At 39.9% G+C, this 21,474-nt stretch overlaps 1 protein-coding gene across 1 annotated transcript in view; it reads left to right on the top strand.

Annotated features, from left to right (window-relative positions):
* The first annotated feature begins 2,874 nt into the window (after positions 1 to 2,874).
* Positions 2,875 to 21,474, top strand: part of LOC110113137 (eukaryotic translation initiation factor 5B) — a 27,576-nt gene continuing 8,976 nt past the window's right edge. Inside the window, exons 1-6 of the mRNA XM_020845576.2 lie at positions 2,875 to 5,685; positions 5,777 to 5,884; positions 5,983 to 6,083; positions 6,186 to 6,276; positions 6,506 to 6,616; positions 6,700 to 6,765. Of these exons, the coding sequence (XP_020701235.1) occupies positions 3,196 to 5,685; positions 5,777 to 5,884; positions 5,983 to 6,083; positions 6,186 to 6,276; positions 6,506 to 6,616; positions 6,700 to 6,765 (2,967 nt within the window). The 5' untranslated portion in view covers positions 2,875 to 3,195. The remainder of the gene's footprint in view (positions 5,686 to 5,776; positions 5,885 to 5,982; positions 6,084 to 6,185; positions 6,277 to 6,505; positions 6,617 to 6,699; positions 6,766 to 21,474) is intronic.

Below are 21,474 nucleotides of genomic sequence, written 5' to 3'. Positions count from 1 at the left end.
TCGTAGAGAAGGCCTCAACGAATGAGCTTCTCTATCAGGCAGCTTCAGGGGATGAAGGAGAACAGATCACCTTCAGACGTCGGGACCGGAGGATGGCCGAAGGTATAACTTCGAGTGTGGTGCCGAAAGCTTTTGCCGGAGTTCTCTTGAACAAATCGACAGTATGGTCTAGGCGGCTGAGAAATGAGAGCGGAGGAATGAAGGAGCTATGGGGAGTGATTTCGAAAGCCTGTGATCGAATGGCAGCTTCTAGAATACACTGCCCTATTCAGCCACCTCTTGCAAGCTTGGATGAACGGGATTGACTGGGCTGGGCCTCGGATGGTCCCCAGGTAGAGGGGGGCATCGTCCCAGAGGGCTCGTGAGCTTGAAGTCGACGAGCCCAGCCTTTGGAAGGCTTTGGGTTAGGATCGAAGTGGGGGGGGGGGGGGACCACCAAAGCTTGTTCTCCATTAGTTCTGGCCGCCGCCAGCCAGGGTCTTGGTCGGGTTGACTTGGAAAGAGTGATGGGGACACGCTAGACTCAAGGGTGAGCTCAATTGGGCGTAGGGAGGTCCAATTCGATCAGGTGGCTTGGTTTGACCCAAACCTGCTTGGTTTGGGTCGAATTGGGCTCAACCCAGGTCAGGCCAGACCCTGTGCTTGATGTGGGAGATGGGTCTGGGTCTGGTCCACCCAATGCAAGTGGTAATTGGATTCAATTTGGCTTGAGTTCAAAGATGGCTCGGGTCCATGTGGTTTTGGCCACTTTGAGTTAGCCCAAAAGTTGACCCAAGTCAACCCAAGGCTTGGGCCAGCTGGGGGAGGTGTGTTGGACCTAGGGCCACCTAATGGAGGTGTTGGTCAGGTTCAATTGAGCTCAGGATAGGAGTTGGCTCAATCTCAAGTGGTTTTGGCTACATTGGATTAGCCTAACTCTTGACCCAAGGTGACTCAATGGCTGGACTGGTTAAGGGAGGTGTATTGGGTCAGGGGAGACCCAATGACACCTTGGTTTGGGTTCAATTTGATTAGGATTGAGAAATGGTTCAAAGGGGGCCTCTCTTTGGGCACTTTGGTCAAGCCAAAAGGCTAACCCAAGTGGGCCCAAGCCTTGGGTCTCCAAGAGGGATCTCTTGAAAGCCTAAGGAGTCACCCCATGGGTTCAAATGGGGTTGAAGTGGTTTTGGTTAAAGGATTTAGATGAAAGGAGGGGTATATGGGTCATTTGGTCAAACTTGGTTGACTTGATCAACCAAGTTGACATAGGACTAGAAGTTAGGTCCATTGAAATCAATTTGGTCATATGAACCTAATGGATGGGGTATCAAGGTATGGAGGGGTCATTTGGGTCAAAATGACCATTTTGACCCTTAAGGGGCCTTTAGGCCAAAAAGGGTTGACTTGATCAACCAAGTTGACCCAAAGTTGGAATTGAGTTTAAAAGGTATAAAAATTCATTTGAAAATATTTAGAGAAGATTTCAAAGGTTGATAAGTCAAATCGAGTTGAGTTTAGGCCAAAAGTTCAAAAATCCCCCTTTAAGGGCATTTTGGTAATTTTGGGCTCAAGTCAATTCTGGGTCAAATTGATTCTAAAAAGATGTGGATTATTGCTTAACAAGTCAATATTAAGGTCTTGAGAGTGATCAATGGGTTTGGAGGGGGCTCCAAGATCAAATTCCACTAGGTGAAAGGTCCACTGGCATTGATTGTAAATATTTGAAGATTTTGCAATCTTTGAAACTGGATTAAGGCTTCGTTTGGGACGGCTTTTTATTGCTTTCTAAAACGGAGTTTTAGTTCAAAAATAAAAAAAAATTGTACTTAAACTCCGTTTTAAAAAGCAATAAAAAAGCCGTCCCAAACGAAGCCTAAGTTTATGGTGTTAAAGTCCTCTAACTAAATTCAAATTTGGAGGGTTGGCACTAGAGACATGTCACATAAATAGGGAATTGATAGACCCTGAATCAGATGCCAATTGATTGGGTTTCAAGGTGATGGAAAAATCACCTAGAAAGGATTTTAGGACCCGAGTCTTTAACCCTGGATTATGGGTTTGAATTGAGTTAAGATCTGGATTGGGCCTAAGGGCTGGGAACTAGGAAGATCCTAAGATTTAAAGTCCAAAGGAACCTAAGGTCCAAAGCTCAAGAAGGGGTTGAAAGTGACCTCATAGAAAAATAAGGTCAATAAAGGGCAGGCTAGCGCGAACAGGCCGGGATTGAGTTGCGGAGCGGGCTTGCAGTCGGGTCGCGTGGGTTGGCTAGTAAGGGTGGACTTGCGAGTGGGTAATCTGGCTTGTAGCAGGGCTAGGCGATTCGGTTGGGCTTGGTACAAGTTTAATGATTTTTTATGATTTTGCTGGCAGAAATTTTGCTGGAAAATTGATTGGCGGAGTTTTTCCTTCGGAAATCTTCTAGCGGATTATTTTACGACGGTAATATTTTCCGACGCATGTTTTACCATCTATTAAACAAATTTTGGGCATTTTTTGGAGGATTTTTGTCGAAAGTAACACGTTTTTCTTGTAGTGTTATGTGTTATTTATTTATGTTTTATAAACTTAATTGATGTCATATTTATGTTCTTTGATTAGTTTGATATTAAAATGGAATATAAAATAAATATATTAGAAGAAAATTTCTAATTTATTTTATGAATTTTAATAATATTATTATTTATTATGTCATCCCGTTCTGCTCGTCGAATTGTAAACATCTCTTTCTTCTAGTTCATGTTCGGTCAAATTTTCAAAAACCTTGCCAATTATATTAATATTTAATTACTAATTATTTAATTAAGTTAAACTAGATAACTTATTTATGCACTAATTATACTATTAATTATTAATATTTTAAATTATATTGATTAAGTTAATCAATAATAACTTAGAGGCGTCTAGGGTTTGGCTTCCATCTGTTCGTTGCTTTGCAGGAGGTGTAGAGATTGCACGAGTCGCTTCGTCTCCTTCGTTGCTGTTCGATTTCGCTGCTTCGACGATTTTCCCTTCGTGTCGGATCGGAAGTTACGACATTTTGATCGGAAGCAACGACGGGAGGAGGGAAACGGAGGATTTATTCCGCCGTCAGATTTACGGGGCGCTCAAATACCGTTTGGCAGGATTTAACATAAATCCTGGTCAAATCCTGCATAAATCCTGTCGCTAAACAGCCCCTAGAGGCGACTCAGGCTTCGCGCGCGGACTGAAGGACCGATGGGTCGGAAGAAGACGGTGACGATCGACGACGACGAGTACTCTTTGCCGGGAGACGAACAGCAATTGCAGGCGTCCGAGAAAGAGAACCACGCTTCAAGTAGACAGGCTGGGCTTGATGATTCTTCTACGAAAAAGCAGCAAACAAAGAAGAATAAGAAAGGAGGGAGGACCGCCCTTGAGGAGGAAGACTTGGATAAAATTCCTGCTGAGCTTGAGGAAGATGAGCCAGTGCTCGTGGCTTTTTCGGGGAAGAAGAAGCCTTCTAAATCCAAAAAAGAGAAAATTTCTCAAGCTTCCAGTTCGTTTGATGCCCTTAGTGATGTGAAAGACAATCAGGTAGATGAGTATGAGGAGACGCCAATTGTTATTGCATTCTCAGGTAAGAAGAAGCCTTCTAAATCCAAAACAGAAAAAATTTCTGCGGCTTCCAGTGCCTTCAGCGCTCTTGGTGAAGAGGAAGATAATCAGATTGATCAAGAAGAAGCTGAGCAGCTTCCTGTGACGTTCACTGGTAAGAAGAAGCCTTCTAAAACCAATAAAAACAAAATTTATGGTTCTTCTACTGCCATTGATGCCTTTTTTGGAGAGGAAGAAAGAGAAGGTAGGTCCGAGCAGCAGCTTCAATTATTAAATGAGGCTGATAACCATGGGGAGGACGAACTGAAATCAAGCAGACAGGCTGGGCTTGATGATTCTTCAACGAAAAAGCAGCAAACAAACAAGAAGAAGAAAGGAGGCAGGACTGCCCTTGAGGAGGAAGACTTGGATAAAATTCTTGCTGAGCTTGGGAAAGTGTCACAGCCTCCAAGCTCAGTTGTTCCTCCTACAGCTCCAGAGGTAAATCCTGAAGAGAGTGAGCTAAAGGATGCTGATGTGGATTCCAGCAGACAGGATGGTGCTTTTGAAGATAATGCATCCAAAAATAAGCAGCAGAAAAAGAAGAAGAAGAAAAGTGGGAGAACTTTCCAGGAGGAGGAGGACTTGGAAAAGATCCTCGCTGAACTTGGAGATGGTCCACAACCTGCTCCAACTTCTTCTGCTCCATCTTTACATTTGGTCGAAGAATCAGCAAAACTTGAGTCCATACTAGCTAATACTTCTACCGATGTTGTTGTTGATGAGAAGGAAGAAGCAGAGGAGGTGGAGTCAGCGGCTGCTAAGAAGAAAAAGAAGAAGAAGGAGAAGGAGAAGGAAAAGAAGGCAGCAGCTGCTGCAGCTTCTACTGTCATTGTTGAGGAGGAGACTAAGGAAGAGAAGAAGGATATGTCAAAGGGAAAAGCTGCGGACAAGAAAATGCCAAAGCATGTTAGAGAGATGCAGGAGGCATTGGCACGGAGGAAGGAGGCTGAAGAGAGAAAAAAAAGAGAGGAAGAGGAAAGGTTGCGAAAGGAGGAAGAAGAGAGAAAGAGGTTGGAAGAGCAAGAGAGGCTTGCTGAGGAGGCAAAGAGAAGGAAAAAGGAAAGGGAGAAGGAGAAGCTTCTGAAGAAGAAACAGGAGGGAAAACTCTTGACAGCCAAGCAAAAGGAAGAACAAAAGAGGTTAGAAGCAATGAGGAGACAGTTTCTAAGTCAGAATGATAATATATCTGCTGACGTAACTCGAGAGACCAAAAAAAGACCAATATACCAAAAGAAAGCAAAGGCTGCTCAGGCAAAGGCTGGAGATTCGGAAAAGGCATCAGAATCTCAAAATGAGGTAGTTGAAGTTGATGCTGTTCAACCTGATGAAGATGATATGGTCGAGGAGACCATACCTCAACATACAGAAGTTCAGGACCAACCTGAAGAATCTGAAATTATGGAAGAGGATGTAGAAGATGAGGAGTGGGATGCTAAAAGCTGGGATGATGTCGATGTCAAATTGCCTGGCACAAATCCTTTTGCTGAGGAAGATAAGGAAGAGTTGAATGCCGATACTGTTGTTGCACCGGAAAGTGCAGCATCCGGTGCAACAGCTAAAAAAATAGTTGTCCCTCAAGCATCTTCAAAGAAGGTAGGTGAAGTGAATGGTCGTGAAATATCCGACAGTGTTGCAAAGACTAGAAATAATGTTGAAGTTAAGCAGGAATCAAACCATTTACATGATACGACCAAAAAGGCCGGTGAACTTCGCTCGCCCATTTGTTGTATTCTTGGTCATGTGGATACTGGTAAGACCAAGTTGCTTGATTGCATCCGTCGGACAAATGTGCAGGAGGGAGAAGCTGGAGGTATTACCCAACAGATTGGAGCAACTTATTTTCCTACTGAAAATATAAGGGAGAGAACCAAGGAGCTTAAAGCTGATTCAACATTGAGAGTTCCAGGATTGCTTGTTATAGATACTCCTGGACACGAGTCATTTTCTAATTTGCGTTCTAGAGGTTCAAGTTTGTGTGACATTGCTATTCTTGTTGTGGACATTATGCATGGACTTGAGCCACAAACCATTGAATCTCTTAACCTACTCAAAAGTCGGAATACAGAGTTCATTGTTGCATTGAACAAGGTAAGTTGTGTTTAATTGCTTGGAAAATTTCTCCTTCAGTTCATGGAGATAATAATTTTTTTGGTGAGCTAAGTTTTTCCTCCTCCTTAAGGTTGATCGATTATATGGTTGGAAGAAATGTCCTGATGCACCCATAAGGAAGGCTATGAACCAACAGTCTAATGATGTAAAGAATGAATTCAACATGAGACTTACGCAGGTTAGTCTGTGGAGAAGTTATTTGTTTCTTGCTCTGATTTGAGTTCCTATCTGAAGTTATAACTTGAAGATTAAAAATTAACCGCTGCTTTCTGGTAGATTATAACCCAGCTTAAGGAACAAGGTCTGAATACGGCTTTGTACTATAAAAATAGAGATTTGGGAGAGACATTTAATATTGTGCCAACCAGTGCAGTGAGGTATATGCTATGCTATGTACTCTTAACTGATGAAATTTGTGAATTTCAAGGCTGCCATACCTGTGGACCCATATTTGCTAATATGATGCCTTGTTTTATTAGTGGCGAAGGTATACCAGATCTGCTTTTGCTCTTGGTGCAATGGGCACAGAAAACAATGGAAGATAAGCTTACTTATGTTGATGAAGTTCAGGTTTGCACAAACCCTTACTTTCTAGTATTCCTACAATTATATCTTGTATATCTGGGTGATACAATATTATAATTGAAATGAAAGACACTGTATCAAAGGCTTTATTGTTTTTGTGCCTTTTTATTAATTTTCAATTCTTTGCAAATTCACTTACTTTTGTACCTGTTATGTGCTATTGTCCTATATTGCTAATATACTTTTTTTTTGGTTATGCATTTTATTTTTATAGTGTACTGTCTTGGAAGTCAAAGTGATTGAAGGGTTAGGAACCACGATAGATGTGGTGCTTGTTAATGGCACTCTTCATGAAGGGGATCAAATAATCGTTTGTGGTATGCAGGTAGCTTACTATTCCATGTAATGTTTGTGCTTACAAAGTCATCCTTTCCTGTTCATTTACATATACTTTTTGTGTACATTCAGGGGCCTATTATGACCAATATTAGAGCTTTAATGACTCCTCATCCTATGAAGGAGCTCCGAGTTAAGGTATGTAGTTTGTCAGCAATCCAGCATGTTTTCTTATTTGATTATGATGTGATATCCTGGTGGGCATGTCTTAGAAATTCTTGAATTTTTGCAACGGAAATTGCCTTTTCTTGGGAGAGGATATTTTGCCTGATTTATGTCATTTAAAGCACTGATTGCATCCCATTATTGGATTTCCGTTTTTGTCAAAAAAGGTAAGCTAAGTGCTTTAAGCCTACTTTTTTTTTGTAGGACTCTTTCTTGCTTCTGCAAACAGAAAACAAGTTGATATCAGGATACATTTTTATTTTAAATAAAAAAAATCAAAGTAAATTCAAAACAAATAAAAAAAAAGACAAAACAAACATGCCCTTAATCCCTGGACTAAATTTTAGAGGAGAATTACATATAATCTTTCATTCATCTGCCAACAATAATTTATAGTATGAATATGCTTCACTTTGATGAATGCCATGCTTGTTTAACGTTGGAAAATGAATTTTTATTTGCTTTTAAACTAGTACTTGCTTTATGGTCAGGTTTTATTCGCTACTTCAATTGGTCTTCTTGTAATTTCAATTTTTCTCTAATTTTGATTTTTTCTATTCTATCTAATTGATGTAATTTGATGGTGAACCTAAGATGACCAATCTTATGCCTTGAAGGGCATAAAAAATTAATTGTAAATATATTTTTAAAATGGCAATTAATACTATATTTTCTTGCCTTTGGTCACCTTAGAAACTTGTGGAAGATATTTATGTGCAGGGTTTAGTGTATTTGATACATTTTGTAGAATAATGGTGATATACATGATGATATAACTTCTACATTTAAAGCTAAATAGTGAAAAATGGAGTGCCTTGAGTGTTTTGCATGATAGGAGAGTCTTATGAAGTATTATTTATAAAGTCATAATCATATCAATGATGTTGTAAGAATTTGAATGCTTATGTTAGGCCGGTCCTGTTGGGACCGGCTCAAGCATAACAGAGGCGGACTCTTCCGCAGTTCCGCCTCTCCTGTATGCCGATCAAACCGCATGAGCCACCGAGCAGTTTAGGAAGGTTTTTTGAAGGAGTAAGGAGGGAAATTTGAATGTAGGGATTCTTTAGAGATTTCGTTTTGGATTGTATGCATTAAATAGTTTGTTTTCCTAAGGTTAGGGCATCTTGAATTTGGCTGAATTTGAGACCTCTTAGTTTTCTTTTTTCTATAGCGGTGTCTAGAGATTTGGGAGAGATAAATCCTCCTCTCAATTTGTGGATCGACTGTATCTCGGTATTTTCCTTCCGCATCTATGATTATTACAATAAAAATTATTGTTTTTCAGGATTTCATTGGTGTTTGAAAGAGTTTTTTTGTTGTTTTGTCTGAAATTGATAGGATTTACTTGAAATCTTCAAGTGTTTCCTAACAAATTGGTATCAGAGCAATTTCTTAGGCTGAAATAGAAGTCATCATCGCTGAATTTTGCTGTGTTCTGTATTCGATCGTGTTGTTTTTATGTTGATTGGAGGCCAAAATTCATGTCAAACTTGTGGATCTTGCTATTGGAGCCTAAATCAAAGTTTCTAGGGCAGGAAGAAAGGTATAAGTATTGGAAGGGGAGATCAGACAATTGAAAATTGAAATTTCATATCTCCACTCTCAACTTTCTTATGTCAAAAGTCAAGTTTCAACCATCTACGAGAAGATGGATGGGAATTTTTTTAGCATGAGGGAGAGATGTTGATTTGCTCGAGGGCCAATCCAAAACGGCTTCGTCCGAGACGAGGGAAGCCTCCGAAAACTCAGGAAGCGGGGAAAACTCAAATCCAGTAAGGCAAAGGGAAGATTAGGAGATGGAGACTCAAAAGGGAAAAGAGAGAATGCCATCCCTGGAGCCTGTTCCTATAGGTGAGTCGGGTAAGGAGTATGGGGAGAAGCGTGAGGAGGTGGAGCATGAACAAAGGGGTGTTGAATTGTAGAGGAGAGGGGTGGAATTTGAAAGGGAAAGAGGTAATTATGACCGAAAAGGGGTTGGAATTGAAAGGAGAGGGATTTATTATGATCTAAGGGGTGCTTAATTTGAAAGGAGATTGTGGGAATTTGATGAAAGGTTTGGGTATGAGCGTAGAAGGGATAATTGGGACACTTGGGGGGGGAACCACCCCCTTGGGGAATGGGAAATTATGGAGGGAATATAGGGAACAAAGGCAATTCGAGGGTGAGGAAACTGAAGATGCCAATCTTTGAGGGGGAGGATGATGCGAACGGGTGGATCTACAAGGTATTAAGATATTTCGCCGTCAATGGGTTGACGGAGGAGGAGAAACTGACAGTAGCGGGCCTATGTTTGGAAGGGAAGGTGATGTAGACAATGGGGGGGGGGTCAAATCAAACCCAAAAAATTTTGATTTTTGACTTCTCCAGCTCATTAATGTCAAGTGGAAGGTTAGCTCATTATGAGCTGGTTTTTAGTTCATTTATGGAGCTAAAAATTAACTCATTATTTCTTTGATCTTGTCTATTCTCCTTCCCCCCTTTTTGACCATTCGTTTCCCATGGTTGGCTCTTGGATTTTCGTGCCTCGACTCCTTGGTTTCCACGGCTGGCTCCTTGTTATCTGCGGGTGGCTCTTCGGTTCCCAGGCTGGGCTGTTTTCCGTGACTAATGGGGGGCTTTCTTGTGGCTTTTGGTGCTCTATTTATTGTGCAAATTAAGTACTGTTGTATGGTGGCTGTTGGCCTTTCATTTCCCTCATTTAATGAAGTATTTGAAGAGTTTTTGGGGCTGTTTTTTGACAGAATTTGGACAGCTTTTTGGGGACTGGTTTGGTGGCTGTTTGGGAGGATTTTCATGAGCCTTTCCACTGTTTTCTATGCAATCTTCCTACAGAATTCCTGTAGTCTTTTGGTCTTCTTCTTAGTGACTTATGACCTTCTATTTCCCTATTTTAATGGCTTTAAATATTGCTTTTAGGTGGCTGTTTGTATTCCTTCTTTTGTGCCTATAAATAGGAGTTGTTTGTGGTTGTTTTAGATATGTTATGTGATTGATTTTTGGAAATGTAAACCTGCGGGTTTTATTGGAAAAGCTTGCGAGTTTATTCCATTCTCCTTCTCATCTCCCCAGGAAATCTTGCAAGCTCTTTCCGCCCTTCGTCTTGGCTTCTAACCTCTTTCGTCTCTCTGCAAGTTTACACCCCACCTGTATCCTTCTTCTCAAAGTAAGCAAGTTTATAGTGTCTTGGTTGAGTCAAGTTTGTAAGTCTTTCATTTTATAATATTAAAATTGTGTTTTGTTTAAGTTGTCTTCTTTTAGTTCATTTTGGGTGTTCTTGTGTCTTTCTTTTAGTTAGGAAGTATTTACTTTTTGTGATAAAAAATTTGGGCCTCTTCCCAAATTTTTGATTGCATCATTTGGTATCAGAGCAAGTTAGAAAATCCTAGGTTTGTGAGTTTGTCAAGTTTTGTTTGTCAAGAAAAATCTTAGTGAATCATAACAGTTGTGATTCTTGTGAGTTTTGTTTTGTGAGTCAGTCTGTCAAGTCAAGTCTTATTGTGTGAGTCTTATAAGTCTTGTGAGTCTTGAGAGTCTTGTGAGTCTTGTAAGTCTTGTGAGTCTTGTGAGTCTTGAGAGTCTTATGAGTCCGTTTAGTAAGTTTTGTGTTTTGGTGAGTCATAGTAGTTGTTGTATGAGTCTTGGTGTCTCTTGATGCAACGCCTTCAAAAAACAAAGCTAACTCACCGGGAGATGAGTTCTCAAGAAGGGGAGTCTGATGTAGACAGCGGGGGTCAAATCAAACCCAAAAAAATTGATTTTTGACTTCTCCAGCTCATTAATGTCAAGTGAAAGGTTAGCTCATTATGAGCTGGTTTTTAGTTCATTTATGGAGCTAAAAATTAGCTCATTATTTCTTTGATCTTGTCTATTCTCCTTCCCACCTTTTTGTCTATTCATTTCCCGTGGTTGGCTCTTGGATTTTCGTGCCTTGACTCCTTGGTTTCCACGGCTGGCTCCTTGGCATCTGCGGGGGGCTCTTCGGTTCCCAGGCTGGGCTGTTTTCCGTGACTAATGGGGGGCTTTCCTGTGGCTTTTGGTGCTCTATTTCCTATGCAAATTAAGGACTGTTGTATGGTGGATGTTGACCTTTCATTTCCCTCATTTAATGAAGTATTTGGGGACTATTTTTGGACAGTTTTTTGGGGACTGGTTTGGTGGCTGTTTGGGAGGATTTCCATGAGCCTTTCCACTGTTTTCTATGCAATCTTCCTACATAATTCCTGTAGTCTTTTGGTCTTCTTCTTAGTGACTTATGGCCTTCTATTTCCCTATTTTAATGGCTTTAAATATTGCTTTTAGGTGGCTGTTTGTATTCCTTCTTTTGTGCCTATAAATAGGAGTTGTTTGTGGGGATTTAAATTTTCACTGATAGGGTTGAATTAGGGTGATTAGATGTTGTTATTATAATTTTTAATAATTAAACAGAATTTTTATTTGATTAATTAACTTTAGGGTCATTCTAAAGGTAGAAATTCTTTTTTGGCTTCCTAATAGTGGACCACTATGGTACACCAAATCCAATGATATTGGACCTATGATGATCACCTGATTCAGGCTCTAACACACCAATAATTTGAGCCTGATAATGAATTTATTCTAAAGGTGGCTAACAACTCATCCTTAAGGTGATCCCTTAAGTTCACTTTAGAATAATCCTAGGGCTTATGCCTAGGTTTGATTGATTGTAAATATCATTGCCCTAGTTTCCTTATGCTTTGCTACATCAGCCACCACCAGTTTCAAAATTCAATCCTAAACTGTCATTGGATATGATCTATGGTTATCAATTTGGTATTTTGAGGCGCAAACTCTATAGACCCTTAAACCAAATTTTGGCTTTATTAATGCCCTTGGATCCACTTCAAAGTGAGGGAGACAATAAATTGTGGGACATTGTTCATGAGACATGTTTCCAAATTCATTCTCCCAAAATTTTAAGCTATGTGTTGAATTTCATATTTTAAGCAATATTAATGCGAATAATAATTAATAACATAATACAAAAGTTTTAAACTTATATACAGATGCAATAGAGCATGAATCATAAGGCTTTTGAGATCTCCATGATGATAGTTTTCCAGTGAGGTCCGTAAGAACTACCTATATTGGTTCAATGTGCGCTGATGGGATGTAGATATCAATTTTTGAATTCCCATTGATTTCTGGGAAATTAAATCTTTAAGTAACCAGTCAGCCGGCGCGGCCGGATGACAGGCAATCATGCTGGTTACTGGATAACTTTGTCGGGTATTAACCACAGTCCGTCGGTTGATTGCGACGGCCATGTCAGGATTCAAACGATCCCTTCGGAAACCGCTGGGGATTTTAATCTGAAGCGTGATTGAATATCTATACAGCCTATGATTATGTCTTCAAGCCTCCCGGGGCGAACCCGAATGGCATTGATCCATAGCATCCCGCCGGCACGAACTTTGTGGACGAATTTCACATGTGAGGATCTAGGGGCTTATTAAGACCTTCAATCCAATCAGTGGAAAATCCTGTGTTGGGTTAAGGTTTTCCTTCAACACTTGACCGTTTAGTTATCTTAGTTATAGGGAGCTCTTTTTTATGGAGAGAAATTTATCGTAGAGATGGCCTTAACGAATGGAGCTTCTCTATCAGGCTAGCTTCAGGGGATGAGAGGAGAACAGTTCCACCTTCATGACGTCTGGGTGACCGAGGATGCCGAAGGATATAATTACTTCGGAGTGTTGGGTTCGAACTTTTGCCGGAGTTCTCTTGAACAGTTATCTAGCGAGTATTGGTCTGGCGAGGCTGAAAGTGATGGGAGCTAGGAATGATAGGAGCTTTATGGAGTGATTTTGGAATAAGCCTGTGATCGTAATGGCAGCTTGCTGGGAATGTGACATTCTGCCTTATTCAGCCACCTGCGGCTTACAAGCTATGGATGAACTGGGTATTGACTGGGTCTTGGGCTCTCGGATGTTGGTCCCCAGGTAGAGGGGGCGATCGATTCCCTAGATTGGTGGCTCGTTGAGCGTTGAAGCCTGGCGGAGCGCCAGCGCTTTTTTGGAAGGTCTGTTGGGGTGGTGGAGATCGAAGTGGGGGGGGGTGGGGGCCGACTCAAAGCGTTGTTGCTCCATTAGTTGCTGGCCGCCGCGCCAGGGTTGTCGGTGACTTGGAAAGATTGTAGTTGGACACGCGTAGGTACTCAAGGTGAGCTCCTAATTGGCGTAGGTGTAGGTCCAATTTCGGATTCAGTGGCTTTGGTGGTTTGAACCAAACCTGCTTGGTTGGGTCGTTTCGAATTTGGTCTTCAACCCAGGTTAGGCCAGACCCTGATGCTTTGATTGTGGGAGAGGGTCTGCGTTCTGGCCACCAATGCAAGTTGGTATTGGATTTTTCAATTTGGCTTTGAGTTCAAAGTGGCTCTGGCTTCCATCTGTTTTTGGGCCATTCTTTGAGTTAGCCCAAAATTGACCCAAGTCAAAGCCCAGTAGCTGTGTGCCAGCTGGGGAGGGTGTTGACCTTAGTTTGCCACCTAATGGAGGTTTGGTCAGGTTCAATTGAGCTCGAGGATAGGAGTTGGCTTCTAATCCCAAGTTGTTTTGGCTACAGGGATTAGCCTAACTGCTTGACCCAAGTGAGCTCAATGGGGACTGGACGTGGTTAAGGAGGTGTATGGGTCAGGGATGGACCCAATGGACACCTGGTTTGTTTCAATTTGATTAGGATGAGAGATATGGTTCAAAGGGGTCCTCTCTTTTTGGGTTACTTGGGTCAGCGCAAAAGCTAACCAAGTGGCCCAAGCCTTGGTCTCCAAGAGGTCTCTGATATAGGGCTCTAGGAGTTCACCCCATGGGTTCAAATGGTCTGAATTGGTTTGGTTAAAGTTTAGATGAAAGGAGGATATGGGTCATTGTTGGTCAAGAACTGTGGTTGAACTTGATTCAACCCAAGTTGATCATGAGGGACTAGAAGTTAGGTCCATTGAAATGCAATTGTGTCATATGAACCTAATGGATGGTTGGTATCAAAGGTATGTTAGGGTCATTTGGGGTCAAATTGACCATTTTGACCTCTTAAGGCTTTTAGGCCAGAAAAGGGTTGACTTGACAGACCAAGTGACCCAAAGTTGAGATTGAGTTTAAAAGTATAAAAATTCATTGAAAATTATTTAGAGTAAGATTTCAAAGGTTGTGATAAGTCAAATCGAGTTGAGTTTAGGCCAAAAGTTCAATAAATCCCCCTTTAGGCATTTTTGGATAATTTTGGGCTCAATTCAATTCTGGGTGCAAATTGATTCTTAAAAATAGATGTTTGGATTATGCTTAACAAGTCCTTCAATATTAGGTCTTGGGAGTGATGCAATGGGTTTGTAGGGGGCTCAATCAAATTTCACTAGGTGAAAGGTCCACTGGCTATTGATTGTAAATATTTTGAAGAATTTGCAATCTTGAAACTGGATTAAGGCTTCGTTTGAGACGGCTTTATGCTTTCTATAAGACGGAGTTTTAGTTCAAAAGAATAAAAAGAATTGTACTGAAACTGTCCTGTTTATAAAAAAGCAATAAAAAAGCCGTCCCCAAACGGAGCCTAGGTTTATGGTGTAAATAGTCCTCTAACTAAATTTCAAATTTGGTGAGGGTTGCACTTAGATGAGCATGTCAGTGCATTAAATTATTGGGAATTTGATAAGACTTGATCAGATGCCAATTGATTTGGGTTTCAGAGGGGTGTATGTGAAATAAACACCTTAGAAAGGATTTAGGACGCCGGAGTCTGTAACCGTGATTATGGTTGAATGAGTTATATTTGCGTGTGAATTGGGCCTAAGTGGAACTAGGATATCCTTAAGATTTAAATGTCCAAAGAACCTTAAGGTCCAAAGCTCAAGAAGTTGAACAGTGACCTCAAGAAAAATAAGGGTCATAAAGGGCAGGGCTAGGCGAACAGGCCGGGATTGGCTTTGCGGAGCTGGGCTTTCAGTTCGAGTGTCACGGGTTGGCTAGTAAGGTGGACTTGCGAGTGGGTATATCTGGCTGGTGTAGCAGGTAGTCGATTCGTTGGGCTTGGTACAAGTTTAATGATTTTTATGATTTTGCGGCAGAAATTTGCGTGGGGAAAATGTGATTGGCGGATTTTTCCTTCGGGAAATTCTGTCTTTAGCGAGTTATTTTTACGACGTAATATTCCGACGCATTGTTTTACCATCTTATTAAATCAAATTTTGGGCATTTTTGGAGGATTTTTGTCGAAAGTACACGTTTTTCTTTAGTGTTATGTGTTATTTATTTATGTTTATAAACTTAATTGATGGTCATTATTTATGTTCTTTGATATTAGTTGATATAAAATGGATATAAAATAAATATATTAGAAGAAATTTCTAATTTGTATTTTATGAATTTTAATTAAAAATTATTTATATGTCACGCCTTCTGCTCGATCGAATTGTAAACATCCTTCTCTCTAGTCATTTCGGTCAATATTTTCTAAAACCTGCCAATTTAATTAATATTTTAATTACTAATTATTTAATTAAGTTGGAACTAGAAACTTATTTTATGCACTATATTAATTAAATATTAAATTATATGTAAGTAATCATATAATAACTTAGAGGCTGTAGGTTTGGACTTCCATCTTTCGTGCTTTGCAGGAGTGTAGAAGATGCACGAAGTCGCTTCGTCTCTCTTCGTTTGCTGTTCGATTTCGCTGCTCGACGATTTCCCTTCGTGTCGATCGGAAGTTACATTGACGGAACAGTTTGATGCGAGAGGAGAAACGGGAGATTGTAGATTTTATTCCGCCGTCAGATTTACGGGGCGCTCAAATACCGTTTGCTGATTTACATAAATCCTGGTCAAATCTGCATAAATCCTGTCGCTTAAACAGCCCCTAGAGGAGACTCAGGCTTCGCGCGCGGATCTGAAAGACGCGATGGTGCGGTTAAAAACGGTGTACGATCTATCTATCCATACTCTTTGCCGGGAGACGAACAGCAATTGCAGGCGTTTTCCGAAAAGAGATAACCACGCTTCCAAGTAGACAGGCTGGGCTTGATGATTCTCTACGAAAAAGCAGCAAAAAAGAAAATAAGAAAAGGAGGAGGACCGCCCTGAGGAGGAAGACTGTGGATAAAATTCCTCTGAGTTGAGGAAATTGAGCCAGATGCTCGTGCTTTTCGGGAAGAAGAGCCTTCTAAATCCAAAAAAAGAGGAAAAATTTCTCAAGCTTTCCAGTTCGTTATGCCTTAGTGAGGAAAGACAATCAGGTAATTGAGTATGAGGAGACGCCTAATGTATTCATTCTCTCAGGAGAAAGAAGTCTTTAAATTCCAAAACAGAAAAAATTCGCGGCTTCAGTGCCTTTTCAGCGCTCTGTGGTGAGAGGAAGATAATTCAGATGATCAAGAAGAGCTTAGCAGCTTCCTGGATTTCATGAGATAGAGAGCTTTCTAAAACCAATAAATACCAAAATTAGGTTCTTCTTAGCCCATGATGCCTTTTTTGGTATGAGGAAGAAGAGAATGGTATTCCCGTGACAGCACTTCAATTAAAATGAGGCTGATAACTCCGAGTGGGTAGAGACGAACTTGAAATCAACAGAACAGGCTGGGCTGATGATTCTTCAACGAAAAAAGCAGCAAAAACAACTAGAAGAAGAATAGGAGCGGTCAGGACTGCCCTTGAGAGGAACGACGTGTGGTAATAAAATTCTTGCTGAGTTGGAAAGTGTCAACAGCCTCTCCAAAGCTCATGTGTTCTCTCTACCTTGCTCAGAGGAAATGTCGCTGTAAAGAGTAGAGCTAAAGGATGCTGATGTGGATTCCAGCAGACAGGTATGGTGCTTTTGAAGGATAAGAATGCATCCAAAAAAAGCACAGAAAAAGAAGGAAGTAAAAAAGTGCGGAGAATTTCCAGAGGAGGAGAGACTTGGAAAAAGATCCTCGCTTAGACTGGAGAATTTGTCACACAACCTTGCTCCAACTCTTCTGCTCCATCTTACATTTGGTCGAAGAATCATGCCAAATGTGGAGTCCATAGCTACAATATCTTCTATCGATGTGTTTTGATAGAAGAAGAAAGGCAGAGGAGGGGAGTCGCGGGCTCTGAAGAAGAAAAAGAAGAAGAAGGAGAAGGAGAAGAAGAAGAAGGCAGCCAGCTAGCTCGCTTCTATGTCATTGTGAGGAGTGAGACTAAGTGAAATGAAGAAGATGATTCAAAGGAAAAGCTGCGGTACAAGAAAATGCCAAAGCAGTGTTAGAGAAATGCAGAGCATTGTGCACTAGGAAGGAGGCTGAAGAGAGAAAAAAAAGAGAGAGAAGAGGAAAGGTTGTTCGAAAGGAGAAAGATTAGAGAAAGAGGTTGGAAGAGCACAGAGAACGTGCTGAGGAAGCGCAAAGAGAAGGAAAAAGGAAAGGGAGAGAGAAGCTTCTGAAAAGAACAGAGGAAAACTCTTGACAGCCAAGCAAAGAAGAACAAAAGATTGAAGCATGAGAGAACGTTTCTAATCAGAATGATAAATATCTGCGACTATACTCGAAGACCAATAAAAGCACCAATAACCAAAAGAAAGCAAAGTGCTTAGCAAAGGCTGGAGATTCGGGAAAAGTGCTTATCAAATCCAAAAGTGATTATTGAGTGATGATGTTGTCAACCTCATGAGATTATATGGTCGAGAACTCATACCTCAACATTTACAGTGAACTCAGGACCAACTCTGATAGTAATCTGAAATTATGAAGCAGGAGAGAAGAGTATAGGAGTGGATGCTAAAAGCTGGTGATGATGTCGATGTTAAAATTGCCTGGCACAAATCCTTTTGCTGAGGAAATAAGGAGTTGAATGCCTAAATACTGTTGTTCTACCGGAAATGTTGCAGCATCCGTTGTTGCCAACAGCTAAAAAATATTTGTCCCTCAAGCATCTTCATAAAAAGGTAGGTGAAGGAATGCTCGTGAAAACCGACTCATTGTGTGCAAAGGTACTTATGAAATAAGTTTAAAGTAAGCAGAATCAAACCATTTAACATGCATTTACGACCATAAAAGCCGGTGAACTGTCTCTCGCCCATGTGTATTTGTGTCAGTGGGATACTGTGAAGACCTTACTAGTGCTTGATGCATCCGCGGTCGACAAATGTGCAGGAGAAGTGGAGTGTATTACTCAACAGGAGTGGAGCAAGCTATTTGCCTTACTGAAAATATAGAGGAGAGAACCAAGGAGCTGAAAAGCTGAGTTCAACATTGAGAGTTCCAGATTGCTTGTATCAGGATACTCGCTGGGACACGAGTCATTTCAATTCGTTCTAGAGGTCAGTGTTTGCATTTGCTTTATTCTATTGTTGGACATTAGCATGGACTTGAGCCACAATAACCATTGAATCATCGTAACCTACCCAAAGTCGGAATACAGAAGTTCATTGTTTGCATGAACAAGTAATGGTTAATTGCTTGGAAAATTCTCCTTCAGTTCATGAGATAATAATTTGTTCTGACTAGTTTTCCCTCCTCCTAAGTGATCGATTATATGTGAAGAAAGTCCTATTGCACCATAAGGAAGCTAATGAACAACGGTCTAATATGTAAAGATATGAATTCAAACATGAGACTTACGGCAGGGTTAGGTCTGTGGAGGAAGTTATTTATCTCTCTTGATTGAGTCCTATCTGAAGTATAAACTTGAAGATAAAAACCGCTGCTTTGAAAAGCCTGAGCATTATACCAGAGAACAAGCTGAAACGGCTTTTACTAAAAAATAGAGATTGGAGAGACATTGAATAATTGCCAACCAGTGCATGAGGGTACTATCTATGTATGTACTCTAACTGATTGAAATTTGTGATTTTCAAGGCGCCTACCTTGTGACCCAGTATTTGCTTAATATGATGCCTTGTTATTTAGTGCGAAGTATACCAGATCTGCTTTGCTTCTAGGTGCAATGGCATCAAAAACAATGGAGAAAGCTTACATATTGATGAAGTTTCAGTTTGCACAAACCCTTACTTTGCTAGTATTCCTACATTATATCTTAATCATGGGATACAAATTATTAATTGAAATGAAAACACTGTATCAAAAGGCTTATGTTTTTTGCCTTTTATAATTTTCAATTCTTTGCAAATCACTTACTTGTACCTGTCTATGTGCTATTGTCCTAATGCTAATTACTTTATTTTTTGTTATCGCATTTTATTTTATAGCTTACTGTCTTGAAGTCCAAGTATTAGAAGGGTTAGGAACCACGATAGATGTGCTTGTAATGCACTGCTCATGCAAGGGATCAAATATCGTATTGGATGCACGGTAGCCTTTACTATTCCAGTAATGTTTTGCTTACAAGTCATCCTTTCCTGTTCATTACAATACTTTTTGTGTACATTCAGGGCTATTATGACCAATATTTAGGCTTTAATGATCCTCATCCTATGAAGGAGCTCCGATAAATTAGTTTGTCAGCAATCCAGCATTTTCTTATTTGATTATGATGGAATATCCTGTGGGCAGGTCTTAGAAATCTTAATTTTTGCAACGGAAATTGCCTTTTCTTGGAGAGATATTTGCAGCTATTTATCATTTAAAGCACTGATTGCATCCCATTATTGGAATTTCCGTTTGTCAAAAAGGTAAGCAAGGCTTTAAGCCTACTTTTTTTTGTTAGAGACTCTTTCTTGCTTCTGCAAAACAGAAAACAAGTGATTATTCAGTAATTTTTGATTTTAAAAGTAAAAAAAATCACAGTAATTCAAAACAAATAAAAAAAAAAAACAAAACAAAATCCCTTAATCCCTGACTAAATTTTAGAGAGAATTACATATATCTTTCATTATCGCCAACAATATTATAGTATGAATATGTTCACTGTTGATGAGCCGATTGTTTAACGTTGAAAAAATGAATTTTTAATTGCTTTAAACTTGAGTACTTGCTTTATGCCAGTTTTATTCGCTACTTCAATTGTCTTCTTGTAATTTCCAATTTTGTCTCTAATTTTTGATTTTTCTATTTATCTAATATGTAGTTATGCGTGAACCAAGAATGACCAATCTATCCTTGAAGGGTCATAAAAAATTAATTTAAATATATTTTAAAGGCAAGATTATTTCTATATTCTTGCCTTTGGTCACGTTAAGGGGAAAAAACTTTGGTGGGGAAAAGAGTAATTTAGTTTTATGGGCAGGGTAGTATTGATACATTTGTAGAATAATGGTGATATACATGATGATATATACTTCACATTAAAGCTAAAATAGTGAAAAATGTAGGTAGTGCCTTGAGTGTTTTGCATAATAGGAGAGTCTTATGAAGTATTATTTATTAAAGTCATAATCATGATCAATGATGTTTTTTAGTAATGAATTGATGGATGTTACTTTTAGGGACCGTCAGCATAGTTGGGACCCGTGACTTCTTCAGAGCGCTCTTCCCAGTTCCCCTCTTCCTTTTGTATGTCCATCAAAACGCAGAGCCTTCACAGTTAGGATAGGTTTTTTGAAAGGAGTAAGGAGGAAATTGAATGTAGTTATTTAAGATTCTGTGGTTATTGTATGCATTTTAAATAGTTCTCGTTTTCCTAAGTAGTAGGATTCTTGAATTTTGCTGAATTGAACCTTTCTATTTTTTTCTTTTTATTACGTGTCTAGAATTGGGAGATATATAATCCTAACCTCTCAATTTGGTATCATCTGTTTTAATTCCGGTATTCCTCCGCATCTAGTATTTTACAATAAAATTATTGTTTTTTAGTATTTCATTGTTGAAAGATTTTTTGTTGTTTTTAAATGATAGATTACTTAAATTCTTCAAGTGTTTCCTTAACAAATTGTATCAGATGCAATTTCTTATAGGCTGAAAATAGAAGCTTTATCATCGCTTCTGAATTTTTGCTGGCAGTTTCTTTATCGATTGTGTTGTTTTTATGTTGATTGGAGGCAAAATTCATGTTCTCGTTGGATTTCTCTATTGGAAGCCTAAATCAAATTTCTATTGGCAGAAGATAGGTATGAAGTTGGAAGGGGATCATGACAATTGAATTAACGATTTAATTTCAATCTCCAGCTCTAACTTTCATACTCAATAAAGTCAAGTTTCAACCATCTACTGAAGAAGATGATGGATTTTTTTAGCTTAGTTGGAGAGATGTTGATTTGCCTTGAGCCAAGCCAATAACGACGTTTGTCCGAGGAAAGAAGCCTCGACAAAACTCAAAAGCTGTGAAAATCCTCAATCCAGTAAGCAAAGGAAGATTTCAGGAGATTGAAGACTGCAAAATGAAAGGAGAGAATGCCTCCCCTGGAGGCCTGTTTTCTATAGGTTGGGAGTCCGAGCTTAGAGAATGTATTGGGGGAGATGCGTTGAGAGGTGGAGCATGAAACAAAGGGGTTGGTTGGAATTGTATGAGGAGAGGTCGTGGTTAATTTGAAAGGCGAAAAGGGTTAATTATGACCGAAAAGGGCGTTGGGAAATTGAAAGGAGAGGGATTTGATTATATGATACTAAGGGTTGCTAAATTTTTGAAAAGATGTCTGGGAATTGTATGAAAAGGTTTGGGAGCGCTATTGAGGCAGTGTAAGGATAATTGGCGACCCTGTGGGGGGGGAACGCACCCCCCTGGGGGAATGGGAATATTATGCTAGGGGGTAATATAGGGGAACCAAAAGAGGCAATTCGAGGGTGTGAGGAATTAGAGATGCCAATCTTGGGGTGGGTGGGGT

This window comes from Dendrobium catenatum, unplaced genomic scaffold (assembly GCF_001605985.2).
Source record: "Dendrobium catenatum unplaced genomic scaffold, ASM160598v2 fragScaff_scaffold_55, whole genome shotgun sequence".
Taxonomy (NCBI): Eukaryota; Viridiplantae; Streptophyta; class Magnoliopsida; order Asparagales; family Orchidaceae; genus Dendrobium; species Dendrobium catenatum.
Note: the sequence above shows the minus strand (reverse complement) of the source record. Positions and strands in the feature narration are given on the sequence as shown.